Source organism: Helobdella robusta, assembly GCF_000326865.2.
Source record: "Helobdella robusta unplaced genomic scaffold HELROscaffold_63, whole genome shotgun sequence".
Lineage (NCBI taxonomy): Eukaryota > Metazoa > Annelida > Clitellata > Rhynchobdellida > Glossiphoniidae > Helobdella > Helobdella robusta.
In genome coordinates this window covers 761,705-781,309 of record NW_008705353.1, presented here as the reverse complement: position 1 = coordinate 781,309, position 19,605 = coordinate 761,705, and the positions used below count along the sequence as shown (strand labels likewise).

The 19,605-nt window shown below is 36.8% G+C and overlaps 2 protein-coding genes across 2 annotated transcripts; one reads left to right on the top strand and one right to left on the bottom strand.

Annotated features, from left to right (window-relative positions):
- Window positions 1–4,668: 4,668 nt before the first annotated feature.
- HELRODRAFT_115447 (hypothetical protein) lies at window positions 4,669–12,502 on the top strand. The gene is made up of 21 exons (XM_009029947.1): window positions 4,669–4,816; window positions 5,031–5,165; window positions 6,020–6,126; window positions 6,891–7,083; window positions 7,557–7,637; window positions 7,971–8,184; window positions 8,296–8,419; window positions 8,513–8,590; window positions 8,703–9,021; window positions 9,384–9,415; window positions 9,527–9,599; window positions 9,765–9,871; window positions 9,986–10,042; window positions 10,123–10,227; window positions 10,453–10,551; window positions 10,849–10,933; window positions 11,056–11,131; window positions 11,206–11,312; window positions 11,422–11,507; window positions 11,947–11,988; window positions 12,080–12,502. The coding sequence occupies exons 1-21, from the start codon at window positions 4,774–4,776 to the stop codon at window positions 12,227–12,229; spliced, it is 2,313 nt and encodes a 770-aa protein (XP_009028195.1). The 5' UTR covers window positions 4,669–4,773; the 3' UTR covers window positions 12,230–12,502.
- Window positions 12,503–13,017: 515 nt separating this feature from the next.
- HELRODRAFT_88222 (hypothetical protein) lies at window positions 13,018–14,232 on the bottom strand (the record flags this gene model as incomplete). Its single annotated transcript, XM_009029865.1, has 4 exons — window positions 13,018–13,295; window positions 13,398–13,449; window positions 13,800–14,009; window positions 14,134–14,232. 4 exons carry the CDS (start codon window positions 14,230–14,232, stop codon window positions 13,018–13,020), a joined length of 639 nt encoding a protein of 212 aa, XP_009028113.1.
- Window positions 14,233–19,605: the final 5,373 nt, after the last annotated feature.

The following is a 19,605-nucleotide window of genomic DNA, read 5'->3' as shown; positions in this document are numbered from 1 at the left end:
TGCATGCATCTTGAAGAATTTACTTATTTACACATTCCATCCAAGTTTGTCATCATTCACATCTCGGCACGTTATTTTAATAATTTTTTAAACATCTTTTCAGCTGTGGTTGTAATTCTACGGTCTGATTTCATTGCCGTCATCAGAACAACAACATCACCACTACAACCAGCATCATCATCAGTTGGATGGTAGTGGAATAATAATTAACTAATTAACCTTAACTAATTAATTAATTGCTCGGTTGGTACGTTGTTGTTGTTGGCTCGCCTCTCTTCTCGTTGCTGCTGTAGATTCTTAGTAACTCTGCTAAGTGCAACAACATCAACATCAACAAAACCATCATCATCAGCGTCATCATCATCATCATCAACGTCATCATCACTAACGTCATCATCATCAGCGTCAACAGCACCAGCAAGAACAAATGAGTGAAACTGAGCAGCAAGGTGGTGGCGATCCAACGGGCGATGGTTTCTGCGTGCAAATGCAGGTCGGTGTCCTCAGAGAGTGGGTGAATATCGACGTCGACCCAGCAACAAACGCCACCACAACCACCACAACCACCACCAGCCACAACGATTCATTGGCAGCTCGGAACGCAAAGTTCATCGCCCTCAAGGAAAGTGCTGTGGCTCTGGTCGCTAGAGCGGTTGGTCGTCGTCGTCGATGTCGTGGCTGTTGAAGTTGTTATCGCTGATGACGCAAGATTTGTATGTAGGCTGTTCATTTTTTATCTCTATGAGTTTAGGCGTCTGATTTGTCGATTATTCTGGTGCGGTTAGTTGCGGAAGAAATTTTTTCAAAGGTATCGTTGCAGTCATGCGGGAGTAATATGTTGTGGTGCGTGTCTCATGCTCCGAGGCTGCTTGTAATTGCTTCGTTGGATGCTTGGAAACTTTCATATCTTGAGTGCTGGCTCGCATGTTCTTTCACATTTTTTTTCAGTAACTTATTATCTGTCGAGTCTTCTAATATCTGTAAGTATTTGTGTATGTGTATGTGTGTGTGTATGTGTGTGTGTGTGTACGTATGTATGTAAATATATTGTATGTGTGAAGCATGCATGTTTTCTATCGCTTTATAACAAAATTAAAGATAGCAGCTACAAGAAAACAACAAGCAGATGAATTTTCTTGGAGGCTGGAGATTTAGGATTATCATCTGGTTGATCGTGCGTTTCATTGCGTTGCTTTTGGTGGCTGCAAATTTAATCACATTATGTAGGAGCCGTCATGAGTTTTATTCAGTCCGAATGTTCTCCATTCTCTGATCATATGTTTTGTTACTAATCCGTCTGTCTGTCCTACTGTCTGTCTGTTTGTTTATTACATAACTTATTTCATTTGGCTGGTCGTCTTCGTTGCATTTTAAATTGTGAAATGTTAACATGGCTGTCTGTTTCTAACAGCGCTTCCGTCAGCGTCTTCATCGGCGCCACCACACGCCACCACACGCCCCCACAAGCTTCATTACCCTTGCATATAAAGCAGTTTATTTACTGTAAAATCTTGCTTGGTGTTTTGTTTGAATAAAAATATAGCACACAGCAAGATGAATCATAACAGCAATAACAGCATTATAAAATATTTACGAGCATTATGACTGCGTGAAAGAAATATCAGCGAAGTAAGTGAAGGTAGTGTTAGAAAAATGTAATAAGTTTATGAAAATAAAATGCCAGTTGGGATGACGACGATGACGCTGATTGGACAGTCGTGATGAACACATTAAACCAAAGCAAGATCTATTTTTAGAAGTTTACCGTAATATAATTCTTATTCAGAAACTGTTTTTTATTTCATATAGAAAGTGGGTTTTATGCATACATACGCATATACACATACGTACACACACACACACACACACACACACACACACACACACACACACACACACACACACGTACATACATTCCTAAAAATAAAACATAAACACTGACATACCTCGGATAGAAAACAAATCAGATTTTAATCACAACTTCTACGAGCTTTATAATTACAATTTCCTACAGTTAATTTACTACTACTACTATTACTTTCACTACTACTACTACTACCACCACCAACACCACTACTTCTGCTGTTACTAGCGCCGATTTTTTTATTAGCAATTAATAACGAAAGAATGTTATAATGATATTTCAAGAGTTTTTTTGTTGTTTATATATTTTTATGTTCGTATGTCTGTATGCATGTCTGTCTGACTGTTTGTAGGTTTATAAATATCACTCTGAAGTTCCTCCACGCCAATAAAACATCATTAAAATGCAAAAACTTTTGCTAGAATTTCTTCAATATTTTTTGGTCATTTGGCTTTTTGAATGTAAGATATCATTCCATTACCTTACGAATCTAAGAAAAGATATGATATCAATATTTTTTTGAGATACAGTATCATCGCGTCAGACAGACAGAACTGATTTCCTTTCGTAAAAGATGTCCGTGTGATTAAATTCTTTCCAAGAGAAATGTTTGCCCAATACTCTTCCTCCACCTCGCCATTATGATTACGGATTTTTTTCATTAAAATTATCATTATCATTCTCTATTTCATCATCATCATCACCACCATCACCATCATCATCATCATCATCTCTCATTTGTTCTCTAGCATACATTCATCTTCATCAACTTTCCTGCTTTAAGCACTCATTATGTTCAAGAGCTGGTACAACTCATCACTTGCCATATTAGAAGCTGTTTCAATGCCACCACCACCACTACTACTGCTGCTGCTGCTGCTGCTGCTACTACTACTGCTGCTATAACATTGTCGACAATAACAAAGAACATATGTTGTTAAGCATCAAACAACACATGACTAACACCACTTAAATGATCTAGTGTTAGTAACAAAAGTTTATTCAACAACAACAACAAATTGATGACGAATGAAAGTAATGAATCAGTCAGAAAGCAAACAATGAAGTGCTATATAAATTAAGAATAACACCCAATTTTGAAATTTTAATGATGATTAATGATGAATAATATTATTTCAATTGAAAATATTACATCGTTTCCTATATTACTTTTTTATACCTTTCAATCATTCGTTCGTTCGTTCATTCATTCATTCATTCATTCATTCGTTCGTTCATTCATTCATTTATTCATTCATTTTTACTGTTTTTACTAACACTGGTGATCAATTTCATATTTATGCCGACGATGACATAAAATTAATTATGGATCCATGCATACGTGCATGTGTGCATGTATGTATGTATGCATGTGTATGTGTGTGTGTATGTATGTGTGTGTGTGTGTGTGTGTGTGTTTGTCTGTTTGCACGCGTGTATGAACGTGATAATGTTAGGTTCTTGCAGTATAACTTCATTTCACGTATGCGTGTGAGGAGGCAGGGTGCCTGGGCCACTGAGAGATACTCTAATAACATGGCGCTAGTATTTTGCAGTAATTTTCTTTATCGTTTCATCTCCTTATCAGCGGCAACAGTGGTAGTAGCAGCAGTAGCAGCAGCAGTAGTAGCAGCAGCAGTAGTAGTAGCAGCAGCAGTAGCTTCAGTAGTTGTTTTTGTCGTTGGAGATTGGGAATGATGTTAACGATGTTGTTGTTACCGTCGAAGGTAGTGAGAATAAATTAGAAAAACAAGTAGACCTAGTAACAGAAGAGAGAGGAGAGAAGAAAGGAGAGGAGAGTAGGGATTGTCGTTAGTTGAAGCGATAACAACTTTAATTAGGAATTTTAAAAAGACGCAAAATGAAAAAAATTTGAATAAGAAATCTCTTCAATAAAAAGAAAACAGCTGATCAATTGACAAAGAAAAGAGATTGAGAAAACAGACAAAGAAGGAGAAAAAAGAGAGTGAAGAGAGAAAGAGGGTGAGAGAGAGAGAGAGAGAGAGAGAGAGAGAATATTTGCAGAGAATGATGACCAAAAAATGGTTTGTATTGAGTGTTGTTGAATTAATTAATTATCGTGGAACGTTCTCCACTCTAACAATACCATCTGCTTTTAATTCTTCTTCATCTTATATGTCCGTGTATGTATTTGTATCTGTACTTGTGTGTGTGTGTGTGAATGTATGTGTGTTTGTACGTGTGTTTGTCTGTGTTTCCGTATATCTTGCATTTTTCACAGAAATTTCCATTTATATTTTACTCATTTCATTTAATGGTCGCACGCACATGAATGAATGATTGAAAAACAAATAAATAACTGAATGAATGAGCGAACGAACGAACAAAAGAATGAATGAATGAATGGATGGATGAACGAACAATTTTTGAAAATTTAATATTGGCCATGCTATGCTTACTGGCTTTGCCTTTCATTAACATTTTGCACAGCTCTTCTTCAATACTGCGATAGATTTAATTCTTTTTTTGTCCCTCTCTTGCATGCATGTATGTTTATTTGTATGTTTGTGTGTATTTCTGTGTTTGTATTTTTGTGTGTATGTTGATATGTTTGTTTGTATGTTTGTTGTGTTGATAAGTAATTATGTTCGGTCTCTCATTGATTTATTTTGCGCTCCAGCACTTAGTGCAATCGTTGCAAATGTAACTACTCTTGATACTTCGTTAATCACAATTTCAATGGCGCTAACGACGATGATGATGGCGAAGAAGACGACGACGAAGGTGGTGGTGATAATTATAACCATCTTCATCGTCATCATCATCATTGTCATCATAATCATCATCAACAGTACCCTGAGCATAAATTTGTGGGGCTCCAAAATCAACTCCTCTTATTTCTCCATCAGCCATCTGACCCAAATGTTTTAAAACTTTTGACCAATCAGATGGAAGTTTTGGAGGGCTGCCTCATCCAGGTCGTCCTATCAGGTAAAAGTAGGTTAAATGGTGATGATGATGATGATGATGTTGCCGATGTTGTTGATGATGATGATGATGGTGGTAGTAGCGACAGTATCGTTCGTTGCGATATTTGTAATCATCACCTGCAACATCTTCAACAACTTTTTGATGTCTTCATGTTCATCACCATCGTCATCATCATCATCACTTACATCATCGTCATCATGACCACCGTCTCCAGGGAAAGTGTCCATAGAAGACTTGTGTGCTAAACAGCATGTCCTCTACATCCACTCGTACAAGAGTCCACACTTCTGCGAATTTTGCGGGGAGATGCTTTGGGGGCTGGTTAAACAGGGGCTCAAATGTGAAGGTCGTTGGTGGCGGCGGTTTGTGATGATGATGATGGTACTTTTGAAAGACACAAAAATGATCATAAAGTGAAGGAATGAATGAAAAAATGAACGAATAAATGAATGAATGAATGAACACTGGAAGAATGAAATGAGAATTCTACTGTAAGGAAGGATATCACGGCATGAATGCAGCAGGCACGCGCTGTGTGTGTGTGTATGTGTGACTTATCGCTCGCCATCTTACATTTCAACGAGGCAGTCATTAAGTAAGCTCGAACGCCTCAACCAGCTCGCTCGGAAACACACGAACAAATACCACACATACCACACGTACACACATACCACACGTACACACATACCACACGTACACACATACCACACGTACACACATACCACACGTATACACATACCACACGTACACACATACACACATACAACACGTACAGACTAGAGAGGTGAGCAGGAATTGAAATTTGTTCCCAGTTTCCTCCATTTTTTCTCATTCCCGATCCTCTCCAGAACTCCCATTCATTCCCTATCTTTGTAACTCATTCCCATGTTTCCCCTCCATATATATGCATGCATGCATGTAGAGATATGCGATAAACACCTTTTATTGAATAATTGCATTTAAAATAGCGTTCTAATTTAATAGAATAATTGTTCGCATAATACATTTACGTTGATTTTATTAATCTTAATATTATTTTTTTATTTATTATACTTATTGTTATTATTATTCTTTTATTGTTGTTGTAATCGTAATAAAAGTAGGTATGAACTGGATGACATCTGATGACAATTATATTTGCTCCCTCGTGTTATCACCACAATCATCACCATCATCATCATCATCACGACAACCAACAAACAGCCTGTGGTCTGAACTTTCATAAGAGATGTGTGTACAAGATTCGTGGCGATTGTATGGCCTTCAAACCAACTTCCATGAAGATGATCAACGATGATAGTACTCAACAGGTTTTTGCTTTTTATTCTCTCTCTCTCACTCTCACTCTCTCTTCTTCTCTTTCTTTCATTTCTTCCTTTTCTTTCTTTCTTATTTATAAAAAAGAGAGAGATAGAGATAATATATTTATTCGTTCATGCGTTGGAATGATGCACATCCAGAGAGAGAGAGAGAGAGAGAGAGAGAGAGAGAGAGAGAGAGAGAGAGAGAGAGAGAGAGAGAGAGAGAGAGAGAGAGAGAGAGAGAGAGAGGCTGCATCAGCAATATTATGAAGGAAAGAAATATTATGAAGGTGGTGCAAATATTAATAATTATGGAAATAATTAAAAAATTATAATGACGATAATAATGATTGTTATTATTTTTGTATTTTTTTGTTAAAAAAACACGATGAAGTTGACGAATGATGTATTAATATTAATAAAGAGCAGGTATGCAGCAAGATTTGCAGTAAGCTTTCTACTTCGTAGCTTCGCCTCTTACATCCTGGTTCTAATAACACGTCTAACTTATTATTATTATCATTATTTTTATTGTTTATTTTATTGTTGTTGTTATTATTATTAACCTCATAACTGTTATTATTTCAACGCAATCATTTATCTTCATCTCCAGCACCATCACCATTATAACATTCAGACGTTTATCTAGCACACACAACATCACATTACGCTCTATAATTAAGCTCTATATAAATAAAATATATACGTCTGTAAATAAGTACCAATATATTATATTATATTATATATATATATATATATATATATATCCATAGGGAAGACCCAGCAATGGAGTTTCCCACCTATCGAGTTTGAGTGTGCAGCAGAGTGAGATGAGCGTGCGTCGCGGTTCGAACCTGAGACTGCAGATTCCTCACACGTTCGTGTCTCACAACTACACCCTGCCGACTCAGTGCCAACATTGTCACAAACTTCTGCCTATTGTCGGCCAGAGTATGCAGTGCAAGGGTTAGTTTGTTGCTAGTTGCTGGCTGCTAGTTGGTTTTACCGCCAGATTCTCAATTTTTGTATTCATCGTGAAAAATAACGAAAAATATTTGAAAAATTTTCCTTCAAAGTGCTAATTCGTTGGCAGTTTAAAGCTTTCATGTGTTTTTAAGTCATTTGGTACATTTGATCATGTCACACGGCACCGCATCATCTCTGAAGTTCAGACAGAGAGGAGTTGTGAATGAATGTAGCTGTGCCAGATTTTCGTGCCAGACCCTGTTTTTATTGCTCGCAACCAACTTTCAATTTAAAAATATTTATAATGAAGGCGTTGAAATGAAAAAGTTTCATGTAGTTGAACTATAGACAGTTACGAATGCATTGGCCATCATTTGGTTCGATTGTAAAATAAGATTTTTCGTTTACAATCGCTAGACTTTAAAAAATGAATAATTGCAATAATGAGATGATTGTGACGAATGAATGGGCAGACTGCAAGATAAATTGCCACAAGAAGTGTCAGGAGTACCTGCCCAACAATTGCCAGGGTGAGACGAGGGCAATCAACGAAGGTTCTTAGATGGATGGATGGAGAAATAAATGAATGCATGAATGATTGAGTGAGCGTTTGAGTAAATGATTGATGAATGAACGAAAAAATGAATAAAAAACGAATGAATGAAGCTCTGCCTATGTCATTGGAGATTGGAATGAGAAGCCGGCGGTCGGATGATTGATTGATTGATTGATTGATTGATTGATTGAGTCAGTCAACACGTGCACAAAGAAAGGAGTAGAAAATGAATGAATAAATAATCAAATGAGCGATTGACTGCTTGATTGAATGGATGAATGAAGAAACGAATGAAACGAATGAATGAATGTTGAATATGAAATTTTTCTAGAAACTGACGTGGAGGAGGACCCGTGTGGAAACGATTCTTTCGAGCCACAAACTGCGCTCAACGATTCGCCACAACAGCAACGAAGACAGGAAAGTTGTGACGTGGCTACAGCTGCTTCTGCTGCTGCAAGTTTTAATACTCCTACTGCTGCGAATGTGAATAACGAAATGAACAATAGTGGCACTGCACCAACTGCTGCCGTGTCTGAACTTAGGTCACTTGCTAATTTCTTCAACTTTAATCCTAAGTTATAAGGCATGCATTTGCCATCAAATTTAATGGGAATTAATCATATTTTTGGAACCCAATTTTAAATTTTAATTAGGTCAGTGCCGTCCAATAATATTCCACTTCAACGAGTCGTCCAATCATTTCGAAACGTTAAATTAACGGGGGTGCAATCCATAAGAAGCGATTGGATGGTCTGGTGGACCAATCACAACCCAGCTGTAAGTCGCTATTGTTGTTGTTGATGATGACGACGAAATGATGTTGTGACGACAACGACGACGATGAAGATGGTGGCGATGAAACACACTTAGAAACGACATCATTATTGGACGCTGGACGCCAAGTGCATCACGCTGTACTCCGAGGAGAAGCAGAAGAGGTACTTCAAGGTAGCAGTGGCCACATTCATTAACTGCAACAACTTGCTTCATTTTGCTTCATTTTTATGTTCTGCAATCATTTGTAGCTAGGATTGCAGCGAATGTTTCGCACCGTTTGCAGGTCATTCAGCTGAAGGATGTAACACGCCTGCAATTGAAAAAACCAAACAGCAGCACGGCAAATTTTTCTGGAGACAAGAAGAAAACAACAACAACAACAACAACAACAACTAATAACACCGCGAACAACAACAACAACAGCGTGGCATGCGAACACATTTTTGAAATGGTTGTTGGCGAAACAATTTATTGCGTGGGAGAAAACTGGGCGGACGAGAGATCGGATGAGAAGAGGGAAAGGACCATCTTGTTTGAGAATGCCATCAGGCAGGCCCTGCTACCCCTGACCCCGCAGAGTGGTGGGGCTGGCAAGGAAACTGGTGAGATGATGGGGTGGAGAGGGAGAGTGTTTGATGATAAGATGATGAAAGTGGCTGTTGATTACGATGTTGCTGTTGGTGGCAAACGAGGGAAGGGTAGATAACGAATGCGATGAATGATGATGTCATGAAATGTAAATAATAAATAAGATGGAGCGTTAATGACGCAAAAGAAGAAGAAATTGAATTTGCTATAAAAAGCAGGCACGTGACTTTTATTTTGCCGGAAGGAAAATGATTTATGACGAAAGTGTTCATTAAAAACTTTGATTCAATATCATTTATTATTGTTGTTATTTTGTTTTTGTTGTTATTATTTGTCTATTAATTTTATAGAATCAAATTAAATTTGTACTCACTAGCTAAGAACAGTTGCCAGTCAGAAAAAATTACCGTAAGTCTTGTTGATGCTGTTCTTTGTCTCATTATCATCGTTTTCGTCGTCATCATCATCATCATCGTCGTCGTCGTCATCATCATCATCATCATCATGATTATTGACCAGGACATCAACCAAAGATACGAAATATTTCCGGAAGATGTTCTAGGGTCTGGCCAATTCGGGATAGTTTATGGAGGTTTATCTAATTACGATGATGATGATGATGGTGATGACGATGGAGACGTTGATGATGATGATGCTGATAATGATTGTGACAGTGTGGAAGAACAATATCATCAAGCATCATCATCATCATCGCCATCATCATCATCATCGTCATCATCGCCATCGTCGACCACAGCCAGACACCTGCAAAAGAAGCATGATGTGGCGATCAAGGTCATCGATAAGGCCAAGTTCAAGGACAAACAAGAGGCGCAACTCAAAAATGAAGTCAGCATATTGCAGGTAGTGATGATGATGATGGAAATGATTTTGTGGTGATGATGATAACGATGCTGGTGATGATGATGCTGATGATGACGACGATGATGATGGTGGTTCTCAACAACTACCTTTCAGAATATTGATCATCCTGGAGTTGTGAATGTCGAGTTCGTCCATGAATCAGCTGATAAGGTTGGGTGTTTCAACATTTGTTTCATCTCATTTTTTATGTCTTTTTCATCCATCCATCCATCCATCCATCCATCCACCAGATCTATGTGGTGATGGAGAAATTGAAGGGCGACATGTTGGAGATGATTCTCAGCAGTGCCAACAGCCGCCTCAACGAACGAATGACCAAGTTCTTCGTCTACCAGGTCTGCTGCTGTTGTTGTTGTGTTGTTGTTGGTTGGACAGATGGCGCAGTGTAGTCCATCCCTTGTGTTGCAGTTGCCGGCTTTGAATGCGTAGAGACCTCGCGTTTGCTTATCTGGTGCTTTCTTTTTTGGACTCACAGCTGATTGATTGAATGATTAACCAGCTTACAATTATCTAGCTGCTATAATTATTTATTTTAATTATTTAAACTAATTGTGGATCAGATCTTAATGGCCTTAAAATACTTGCACGACAACAACATCGTCCATTGCGACCTCAAGCCAGAAAATGTTCTTTTATCTTCTAATTCGAAGTTTCCTCAGGTCGGCTCAATTTCTTGATTGATTGATTAAATGAAAGAATGAATGAATGATTGATTGATTGAATGAATGAATGAATATAAAAATGAACATGTTCAAATGAAAGAACTAATAAACGAAAAATTTAATGAATTTATGAATTATTTTCATACTAACTTATCATTTTATCAGCTGTCGTTTAATTCATATCAATCAATCAATCAATCAATCAATCAATCAATCAATCAATCAATCAATCAATCAATCAATCAATCAATCAATCAATCAATCAATCAATCAATCAATCAACCATTTAAACAGGTAAAATTGTGTGACTTTGGATTTGCGAAGATAATTGGAGAGAAATCCTTCCGAAGGTCCATTGTTGGCACCCCGGCTTATTTGGGTGGGTCGGCTCAAATCAATGACATTAAACTAATTCTACTATTCTTTTTTAGTTAATTATAATTGTAATAATTATAATATATTATTATTATAAAAGATAAATTTATATAATTATGATTGAAGCTCCTGAAGTTTTGAAAAACAAGCGTTACAACAGGTCTCTTGATATGTGGTCTGTCGGAGTGATTCTGTATGTTAGGTAGGCTGGTGATGATGATGATAACATGGTTGTTGCGTCATCATCATCATCAACAACATCATCATCATCACCAGCCTCAGTGGCACCTTCCCATTCAATGAAGACGAAGACATCAGCGACCAGATACAAAACGCGGCGTTCATGTTCCCGAAGAATCTCTGGGGCAACATTTCACAGCAGGGTCGGTCCAGTCATTGGCTGATTGATTGGTTGATTGATTCATTCGTTCATTAATTTATCCACTCACTCAATCATTCAACTTCAACCGATCAATCAACCAATGAATGCAGCTATAGACCTGATAGTGAGGATTCTACAAGTTCAACTTCGCAACAGATTCAAGGTCGTAGACGCACTGAACCATGCATGGATGCAGGTGACCATTCATTCATTCATTCATTTGCTCGTTCATGCATTTTTTCGCTTATTTATCTGTCCATTGAACTGAACACACACAACTATAGTTCAAATTTTTAGATGAGGTGCTGGTATGATGAATTAGGATGGTAGTTTTTCTTCTAGATTCATCTAATACTTAAACTCCTGTAAAATTGGGTAGTAGTAGAAACCCCGAGCTTTTTGATATAAAGCATCTTGAATCGATTGAACAGTTGTCGATCACACATTAGAGTTTGAGTTTAAATTTAGAGCCCTACGCGGTTACTAATGTTCAAACCACAACCAAGATGTCTAATTTGGTAGAGGAAATCATGAGATTTAACGTGTGTGCCATCTTGAATTGACCGAAAAGTTATCATTATGTGTTATTGTCATTCTTTTGTTCGCTCAGACGTTAACTTTCTTACATTTCATAGGATTATCAGTGCTGGGCGGATTTGAAAGCCCTGGAGAAACAGGTGAGTTACTCATTTGAATTGAAATATAATTTGATATATCTGCAACTTTAACAACAACTTTAATCTCAACAACATCAACAACAACATCCAGGTTGGAATGAACTATCTGACCTCGAAGGAAGATGACAACAGATGGATCGAATATGCGAGGAATAAGAAGCTACCATCCTGGCAGGAGATAGGGCATGTTGAAATACCCCTCAACCAAATAATGGCATCGACCTTTAGGTCCGCGTTTTGAATGTTCAAAGGGGTGTTCAGATCGTCAGCGTTGTTTAACCGCCATGACACTATTTGAAACATTATTTTAATTTTTTACTTCTGGAAATGGATGGAAGTTACGTTGGGGTTGATGTCATTCACTTGAAAAATTTGCACGCAATAAGTCTCAATGTTTTGAGATTTCACTTTGGAAATGATCAGACGTATGAATGAATGAATGAATTTTTTGTTATAAAAATCACAAATTTTGTTTTAATTCATGGTTCTAATAAATAAACTTTTTGAAATAAAATCAAAATATTTTATTAAATAAAAATTCGAAATTATCTGAAATGATTGTAAATCGGTTATCTTATTAATAATTACGCCAATATAATTTTGTTTGATTCGCCAGCACGTCAAAAATGCGTCACAAAAATTCTTCGAACTCAATTTACGCATTTTTGATTACACTCGTCATTTTGTTGTTGTTGTTAGTGTTATTATTTGATTGACTGCTGAAAGACTCAATTCGTGATTGGTTGTGATTTAAACCAATGAGAGACGAAGAAATGGGGCTAGAGTTAAGCGTGACGCCATTGGCAGGGAGGATGTTTGATTGGTTGATATTTTTGATTGGCGGAGTATCACTCTTGTTCCCGCTATCTGAATCCTGATTGGCCGTCTCGCTGGGGGTGAAGACGTTCAAAATATTAAATCTCACTAAGACGTTCCTTTGTTTATGGCCACGTGTTTGTTGAGTAGTACTTAAAAAAATAAAATATTTTAGTTTTCTACTCAATAGCAGCCAACCAACAAATTGACCGACTAACCAACCGACCAACCAACAAACCAACCAACCGACCTATCTTGTTCTTCGGCAGCTCGATCTCTTTGCCTGCGATTTTTGAACCAGTTGCTGACTTGAATGGTGGTCAGCCCCGTCCATTCGGCCAGCTGCTTCTTATCTCTGGGGGACGGGTAGGGGTTGGCGGAGTACCACGTCCTCAGGATCTGCCGGGATCGCTCACGAAAGCAGTAACTCGTCTCCTCGCCATCCCATATCGTCCGCGGGAGAGGGTGCTTGCGACGGACTCTGTATTTTCCTGTTGTTGTTGGGTAAACCAATCAGTTAATAAATTAACCGATGAACCAACCAACCGACCGACCAACCAACCAACCGACCAACCAACCATCAAATCACCAACCTACAGCTCCAAGCGGCCTTCCACGTGATCGTTCAGCTTCTGCGTAGTGTGCCTGCAATGAATGGTGGTGCCAGTCAATCCCAATCAATAATGAAATGTGCCAGCAAATAATACAGGCCATCATGCTCATGGCTGATTAGTGATAATGTTGGTTTTAACAGTTTTTTTATACACAAAGAAGACACCCGCTAGTATCAATATATGGGTTTTATTTTTATTTTGTTTCAATCTTTCTTCAAGTTTATGACAACTTGTTCACTGTGAATATTAATTTTTATATTTAATAAGATCACATGCTTCGAGCCAAACATTTCCAACTTCTTGAAAACCCTCAAATTCCGCTAAACTATCAATACTTTGAAAAACACATTTGAAGCGGTGCCAAAATGCGGGGCAACAGACCTTGAGCCAGAGAGATTGCAGTTTGGCGTGGTTGTGGGGCGAGAAGTGATTGTTTTCGACGATGTTGTAAAGTTCCTTGAAGTGACCTCTCTGGAAGGTCACGATGGCCCTCGCCTTCAGAACGCTCTCATTTTTCTGGATTTGCTCGCAAGATGGCAGGGACCAGAGAAAACGAGCTAATCTTTCGATGTTTCCGCTGTGCTGTAAGACCTGCGTGGGGAAGTTGTAGGTAGTAGTAGTGAGAATGTGGTTGGGGTTGGTAGTGGGAGTATGGTTGGGGTTGGGGTGGGTGGTGTTAGTTTTGAGAGATTGCTTGCAATAAGAACCGACTGACCTCACACACGCAGGCAACCTGTTCTTCGGTGAAACAACCAAACCCCCTTGCAAACTGACCCGCACCACCGTCGTACGGAGCACTCGGGTCAAAGTTCATGGGGTGGTGGTGGTGAGGAGGAAGAGGAAGATGATGATGATGAGGGAGAGGATGGTGGTGGTTGTAAGCAAATGAAGGCGAAAATTTTGGGCTGTAAGGAAAAAAATGAGGAGATGAATAACTTGGAAGTAGTAATGAAGAGGAGGAAGAAGATGAAGATGAGGATGATGAAGATGATGATGTCTGCGTCTCTGGAGAGATGTGATGATGATGTTGATAATGAGAAAATGGAAACATGGCTGGATGGTGGAACGAGTGATGAGGAAGATGTGATGGTGAGGTTGGTGTTGGTGACGTTATGGGGTATAGGTCGTTGTTGATGTTGTTGTTGTTGTCGTCCCCGCAGTCAATATTCGCTGATGTTGGCGATGCTGACGATAAGTTAGAAGGTGATGATGTCACAAAATTATGGTGATTAAAATGATGACGTTGTTGTTGTTGTTGGTGGTGGTGGCTAACGTGATGTTGTTCTTGACCAAAGTGCGAAGGAGTGAAGTTGTACGGTTGAAATATCGCACCTGCCAATCAAATATTTCATATTCAACCCATCACGCATTCACAATGAAACAACATTAAACACACACACACACGCAAACATGCCCACACACACACAGAGACGCAAACAAACACACACAGACACAAACAAACACACACAGACACACACAAACACACACAGACACACACACATCTACAGGCAGAATATTACGTAACAAATATTAACGGGATCGTAATCGGCGACGCGTACCACTCAATACAAAATACTGACGTCATCGTCATGATGATGATGATGATCGTGATGATGATGATGATCGTGATGATGATGATGACGATGATGATGACGACGACGATGATGTAATGAGATATTCCATGAGATACTATCTGACACACGGAATAAGCGCAATAAATATTTAATGATGACGACGACGACGATGATGATGGCGATGATGATGATGATAGTGATAGTAACAATGATAGCGATGATGATGATGATGACGACGACGACGATGTCATTGATACTATCACGGTGATTAGCACAGGAAAGTTAACGAGTTAATCTGCTGGCATATGGCTGGGAGAACGGACACGTACAAACATACATACGTACACACACATACAAACATACATACGTACACACATACATACTTGGATACACACATACACACAAACACGTAAATTTACAGAGAAACAAACATACGTACACACACATACAAACATACAAATATATACACGCATGGGTTCTTGATGTAATTTTATTTTTACTAGATTTTTTTCAAAACCTCCAAATACTACTACTACATATAATAATAATAATAATAATAATAACAACAATAACCTGCTCTTCTGTGTTGTTTTATCTTTGAATCAGTAGTATTCATGACATGAATGTGACGTCATCCATTAAGAAATGACGTCATCGTCAACGACAACTACAACAACAACAGAGTTAGATTAGTAATCTCTTACACGAGAAGTAATGTAATTATTACTAATCACTTCAATATATTAACTACTGCAGCAGTAGGGCTAAGTATTTCAAAGCGGCTTCTTACTACGTTGTACCAGTTTGTTGGCCGAAGGATACAATCCAAGTGACAACTTGAAGTTTGAGGCTATGGCTGGCCGTACTATCAATCTGTAAAGTTATTAATTATTATATATTATTAATGATTATTGATATTTGATTATATATTAATAATTATATTTATCATTAATGATTAGTATTGCTGCTCATAACTTCACACCGTTGTATGTTCTCTAAAGGGATGGCAAGATTGGAACAATCAACTGTTCAGAGCAGTTTTTATATTTCTTGATTTTATGCATGCAAAAATAAATTTATTATCATCTTAATTATTTGATAAGATAATAATTTACGTAGTAACTTAACCGGGCGTGATTAGTTTTAGCAAATTAAAAAACGCAAGAAATGTACACACACTTGTTAATGGATCATCGGGAACTTTCCTTAAAGGCGCCTATACAAAAAGATCCATCCATAATTAATTTTATCTATAATAAACTCAAAAAATAATAAACCATAGAAACAACAATAATATTTATTTTTATTATTATTTCTATAAAAATTCCAAAAATCTATCTACATCAATTCGGCCATTAAAAACAAGCAAATCTTCGCATATAATAGTTGATACTTGCTTTATGCTACAATTTGCTTCGATATATATATATATACATATATATTTATATTGCTATATATATATATATATATATATATATATATATATATGGACATATATCTATACATACATACATATGTATACATACATAACTACAAATAATAACTATATATTGATTGTCTAATACATATATATATATATACTATATATATACATATATATATATATATATTTATGTATAATATATATATATATTTATGTATATATATATTATACATATCTAAAAAGTTGTATAAACACATAATGCAAAAATGTCTCAAATGTGTCTCACAGAAATTATGTGTAAAGTAACACTTTCAAATAAATATGTGTGTATATTGATATGTCTGTGTGTGTATGTGAGTGTTTGTGTGTGCGTGTCATCATCATCATCCTCGTCATCATTATCAGCATCATCATCATCATCGTCGTCGTCAACAGAATAAGCATTAAATGATCGATAAGTTGAGAAGTATTGAATGAAATTTCATTTAAAGAACAAAAATTATTCGCTCCTCCATTATGACATCTTAAGAACAACAACAAGAACAACAACAACACTATAAATGATATTATTATTGTTGTTGTTGTTATTAGTTTTAAGAAATGAAACAATAGTAATAAAAGTTGATGGCGTATAGAGTTACATGTTGGTTACATCAGTGCAAATCTCTATCTAGTGCTTTCTTAATGCTTTCAACAACATCAACGACAACAACAACTTCATCATCAACAACAACAACTTCATCATCAACAACAACAACAGCATCATCATCAACAACAACAACATCAACCAACAACAACAGCATCATCATCATCATCAACATCAACAACAATAACATTAATAAGTATCCAAGTTTAAAAAACAATTTCAGCTCATTTTCACAAAGCTTTTGAACACAAATTTGCTCTTATTTAATAATTTTGACAATTTTTTTAACAATTTGTTTACAAGTTTCTTATAAAATAGGAAATAAATAATTTCGTTCACCTCCAATAGCTTGAGAGCTTTAAACATAAGCCACGCCCCTGTTCATCTCTGATTGGTCGAAAAAGGACAGAACAAATGTCAGCAGTTGAACGGGTTAAGCATTTTTCCAAATAATTTCTTATTAAGATCAAAGATTAATTATGTTATATAAACTTTTATGCCAGGGCGAACGTAAGAACGACGCAGTAGGAAACAATCACAGCAATCCAAACAACAACATCAACAACAACATCAACAACTACAACAACAACAACAACAAATTTAAACCCATAATTAGAGATAATCCGATGTGAAGTGATTTGATTTGTTAATGAACTTTTTATATTATTTCTCTTTATACCGCTTTTTCATTCTCGATCAATCCATCAAATCATTCATTCATTCATTTGTTTGCTTCTTCATTCATTCATTCACTCATTCATTCATCCACTTCTTAAAATCAGTTTATTCAAGATTGTTTTCATTCATTCATTCAATGCATTTTTCAATTCCTATATACATTCGTGGATTTCAAATAAAAAGTTTAGAAATCATTCATTCATTCATCCATCAATTCATTCATTCATCCATCAATTCATTCATTCATCCATCAATTCATTCATTCATCCATCAATTCATTCATTCATCCATCAATTCATTCATTCATCCATCAATTCATTCATTCATTTATCAATCCATCATTCATTCATTCACTAATTCGTTATGAAATAAACGGTAAAATCTTGTCATGTTCAATCACATTACTCACTGATACTTACAAAACTATATACATGTTGTATACTTATATATAAACATACTAATATAGCACACATATATACACATATATAAATACTTATATAGCGCATATACATATTTATATAGCGCTTATATACGTTACATGTTGTACAATTGGGTATAATTGAACGTTTATTTACTTATTTGTTTTCATTCATTCATTCATTTGATTCGCTCAGTCGATCAACGTCGCCTGAAACCAGCGGGTGTTGGCTCCTCACTGTCCATATCTTTGTTATTTTATATCTATGTTGTTATGTTTCTTTGCTATTTTATATCTATGTTGCTATGTATCCATGTTGCAATATATTAATAATAATGATATAATTTGTTAAGTTTGAAATCCAGGCAGTTTGTTTATTACTGCTTGTTAATTGTTCTAAATAGTTATTCATGTTCTTCCATGCTGTTCATCTGTTTCTTATTTGCTTGTTCATCACTATCACCATCATGACTGCCACCATCATCATTATCATCATCATGACCACCAACAAGGTCATTAAAGAAAAATCATCAGCATCTTCCAAGACGACGAGCGATTAACCAGTTCACATTTGCGTCTACGAATGTCTTTTATGTAACACCTCAGCAGACGTTTCTATCACATCTATATCAATACTCATCTACACACACTCTCTCTCTCTCCCTCTTTCACTCTGTCTGTCTGTTTTCTCTCTCTCTCAAACTTTGAAGCTATGATATATCCAATAACTTAATGACGCATTCGAAATAGCTTCGTGAGAATGTCGTTCGTAACGTTACCATGATTCATCAGGCGGTATGAATAGATGAAATTATTATAAATTAAATCCTATTATTCTGTGTATGTCTGTCTGTGTGTCTGTGTGCCTTTGTATTCGTATGTATTTTTCTAAATTTTTGCTTGTACAACCGAGCAAGCACATGCAAAACGAAAATACAATGAGATAGAAACGTTTACCAACAGCGATTACACAAATACCGTATAACACGAATACCGATACATACAAAGATCGATGCACAGCACATACAAGCCGTGTCAAGATCATCTCCTTTAAATCATCAGAAAATTGTCAAATACATCGAACATGGCGCCATTCTACAAATTTTCTTATTGTCTTCTAGACGATCTTGTCACTTGCTACGTTGATGTTGTGTGTGTATGTTCACGTGTATGTGTGCGTGTTTTTGGTGTGTGTGCGTGAAATTTGCGTGTCGAGTTTGAATGTGTTTGTGTGAAATGTGCCGGTCGATTTTGAGTGTGTGTCGTGTGATGTGCTAGTCTGTGGAATGGGTGTGCTGGATATGAGAAGGCTTTTTGTCGCGTTTGGAGCCTTTAAAATCTTTTTGGAAAACTTACATATGAGATGAGCATAGATGTTAATGCTTAGCAATAGCAGTTGTAACAAAAGTAGTAGCAGTAGTAGTAGTAGTAGTAGCGGCAAAAACATC

Excerpts from the sequence above, each read along its gene's own strand:
- HELRODRAFT_115447 (XM_009029947.1), top strand. The coding sequence starts at position 4,774 with ATGGAAGTTTTGGAGGGCTGCCTCATCCAGGTCGTCCTATCAG. Across the intron at positions 9,416-9,526 it reads GCCAGTCAGAAAAAATTACC|GACATCAACCAAAGATACGA; the intron begins GTAAGTCTTGTT and ends ATTATTGACCAG. Across the intron at positions 11,989-12,079 it reads TGAAAGCCCTGGAGAAACAG|GTTGGAATGAACTATCTGAC; the intron begins GTGAGTTACTCA and ends AACAACATCCAG.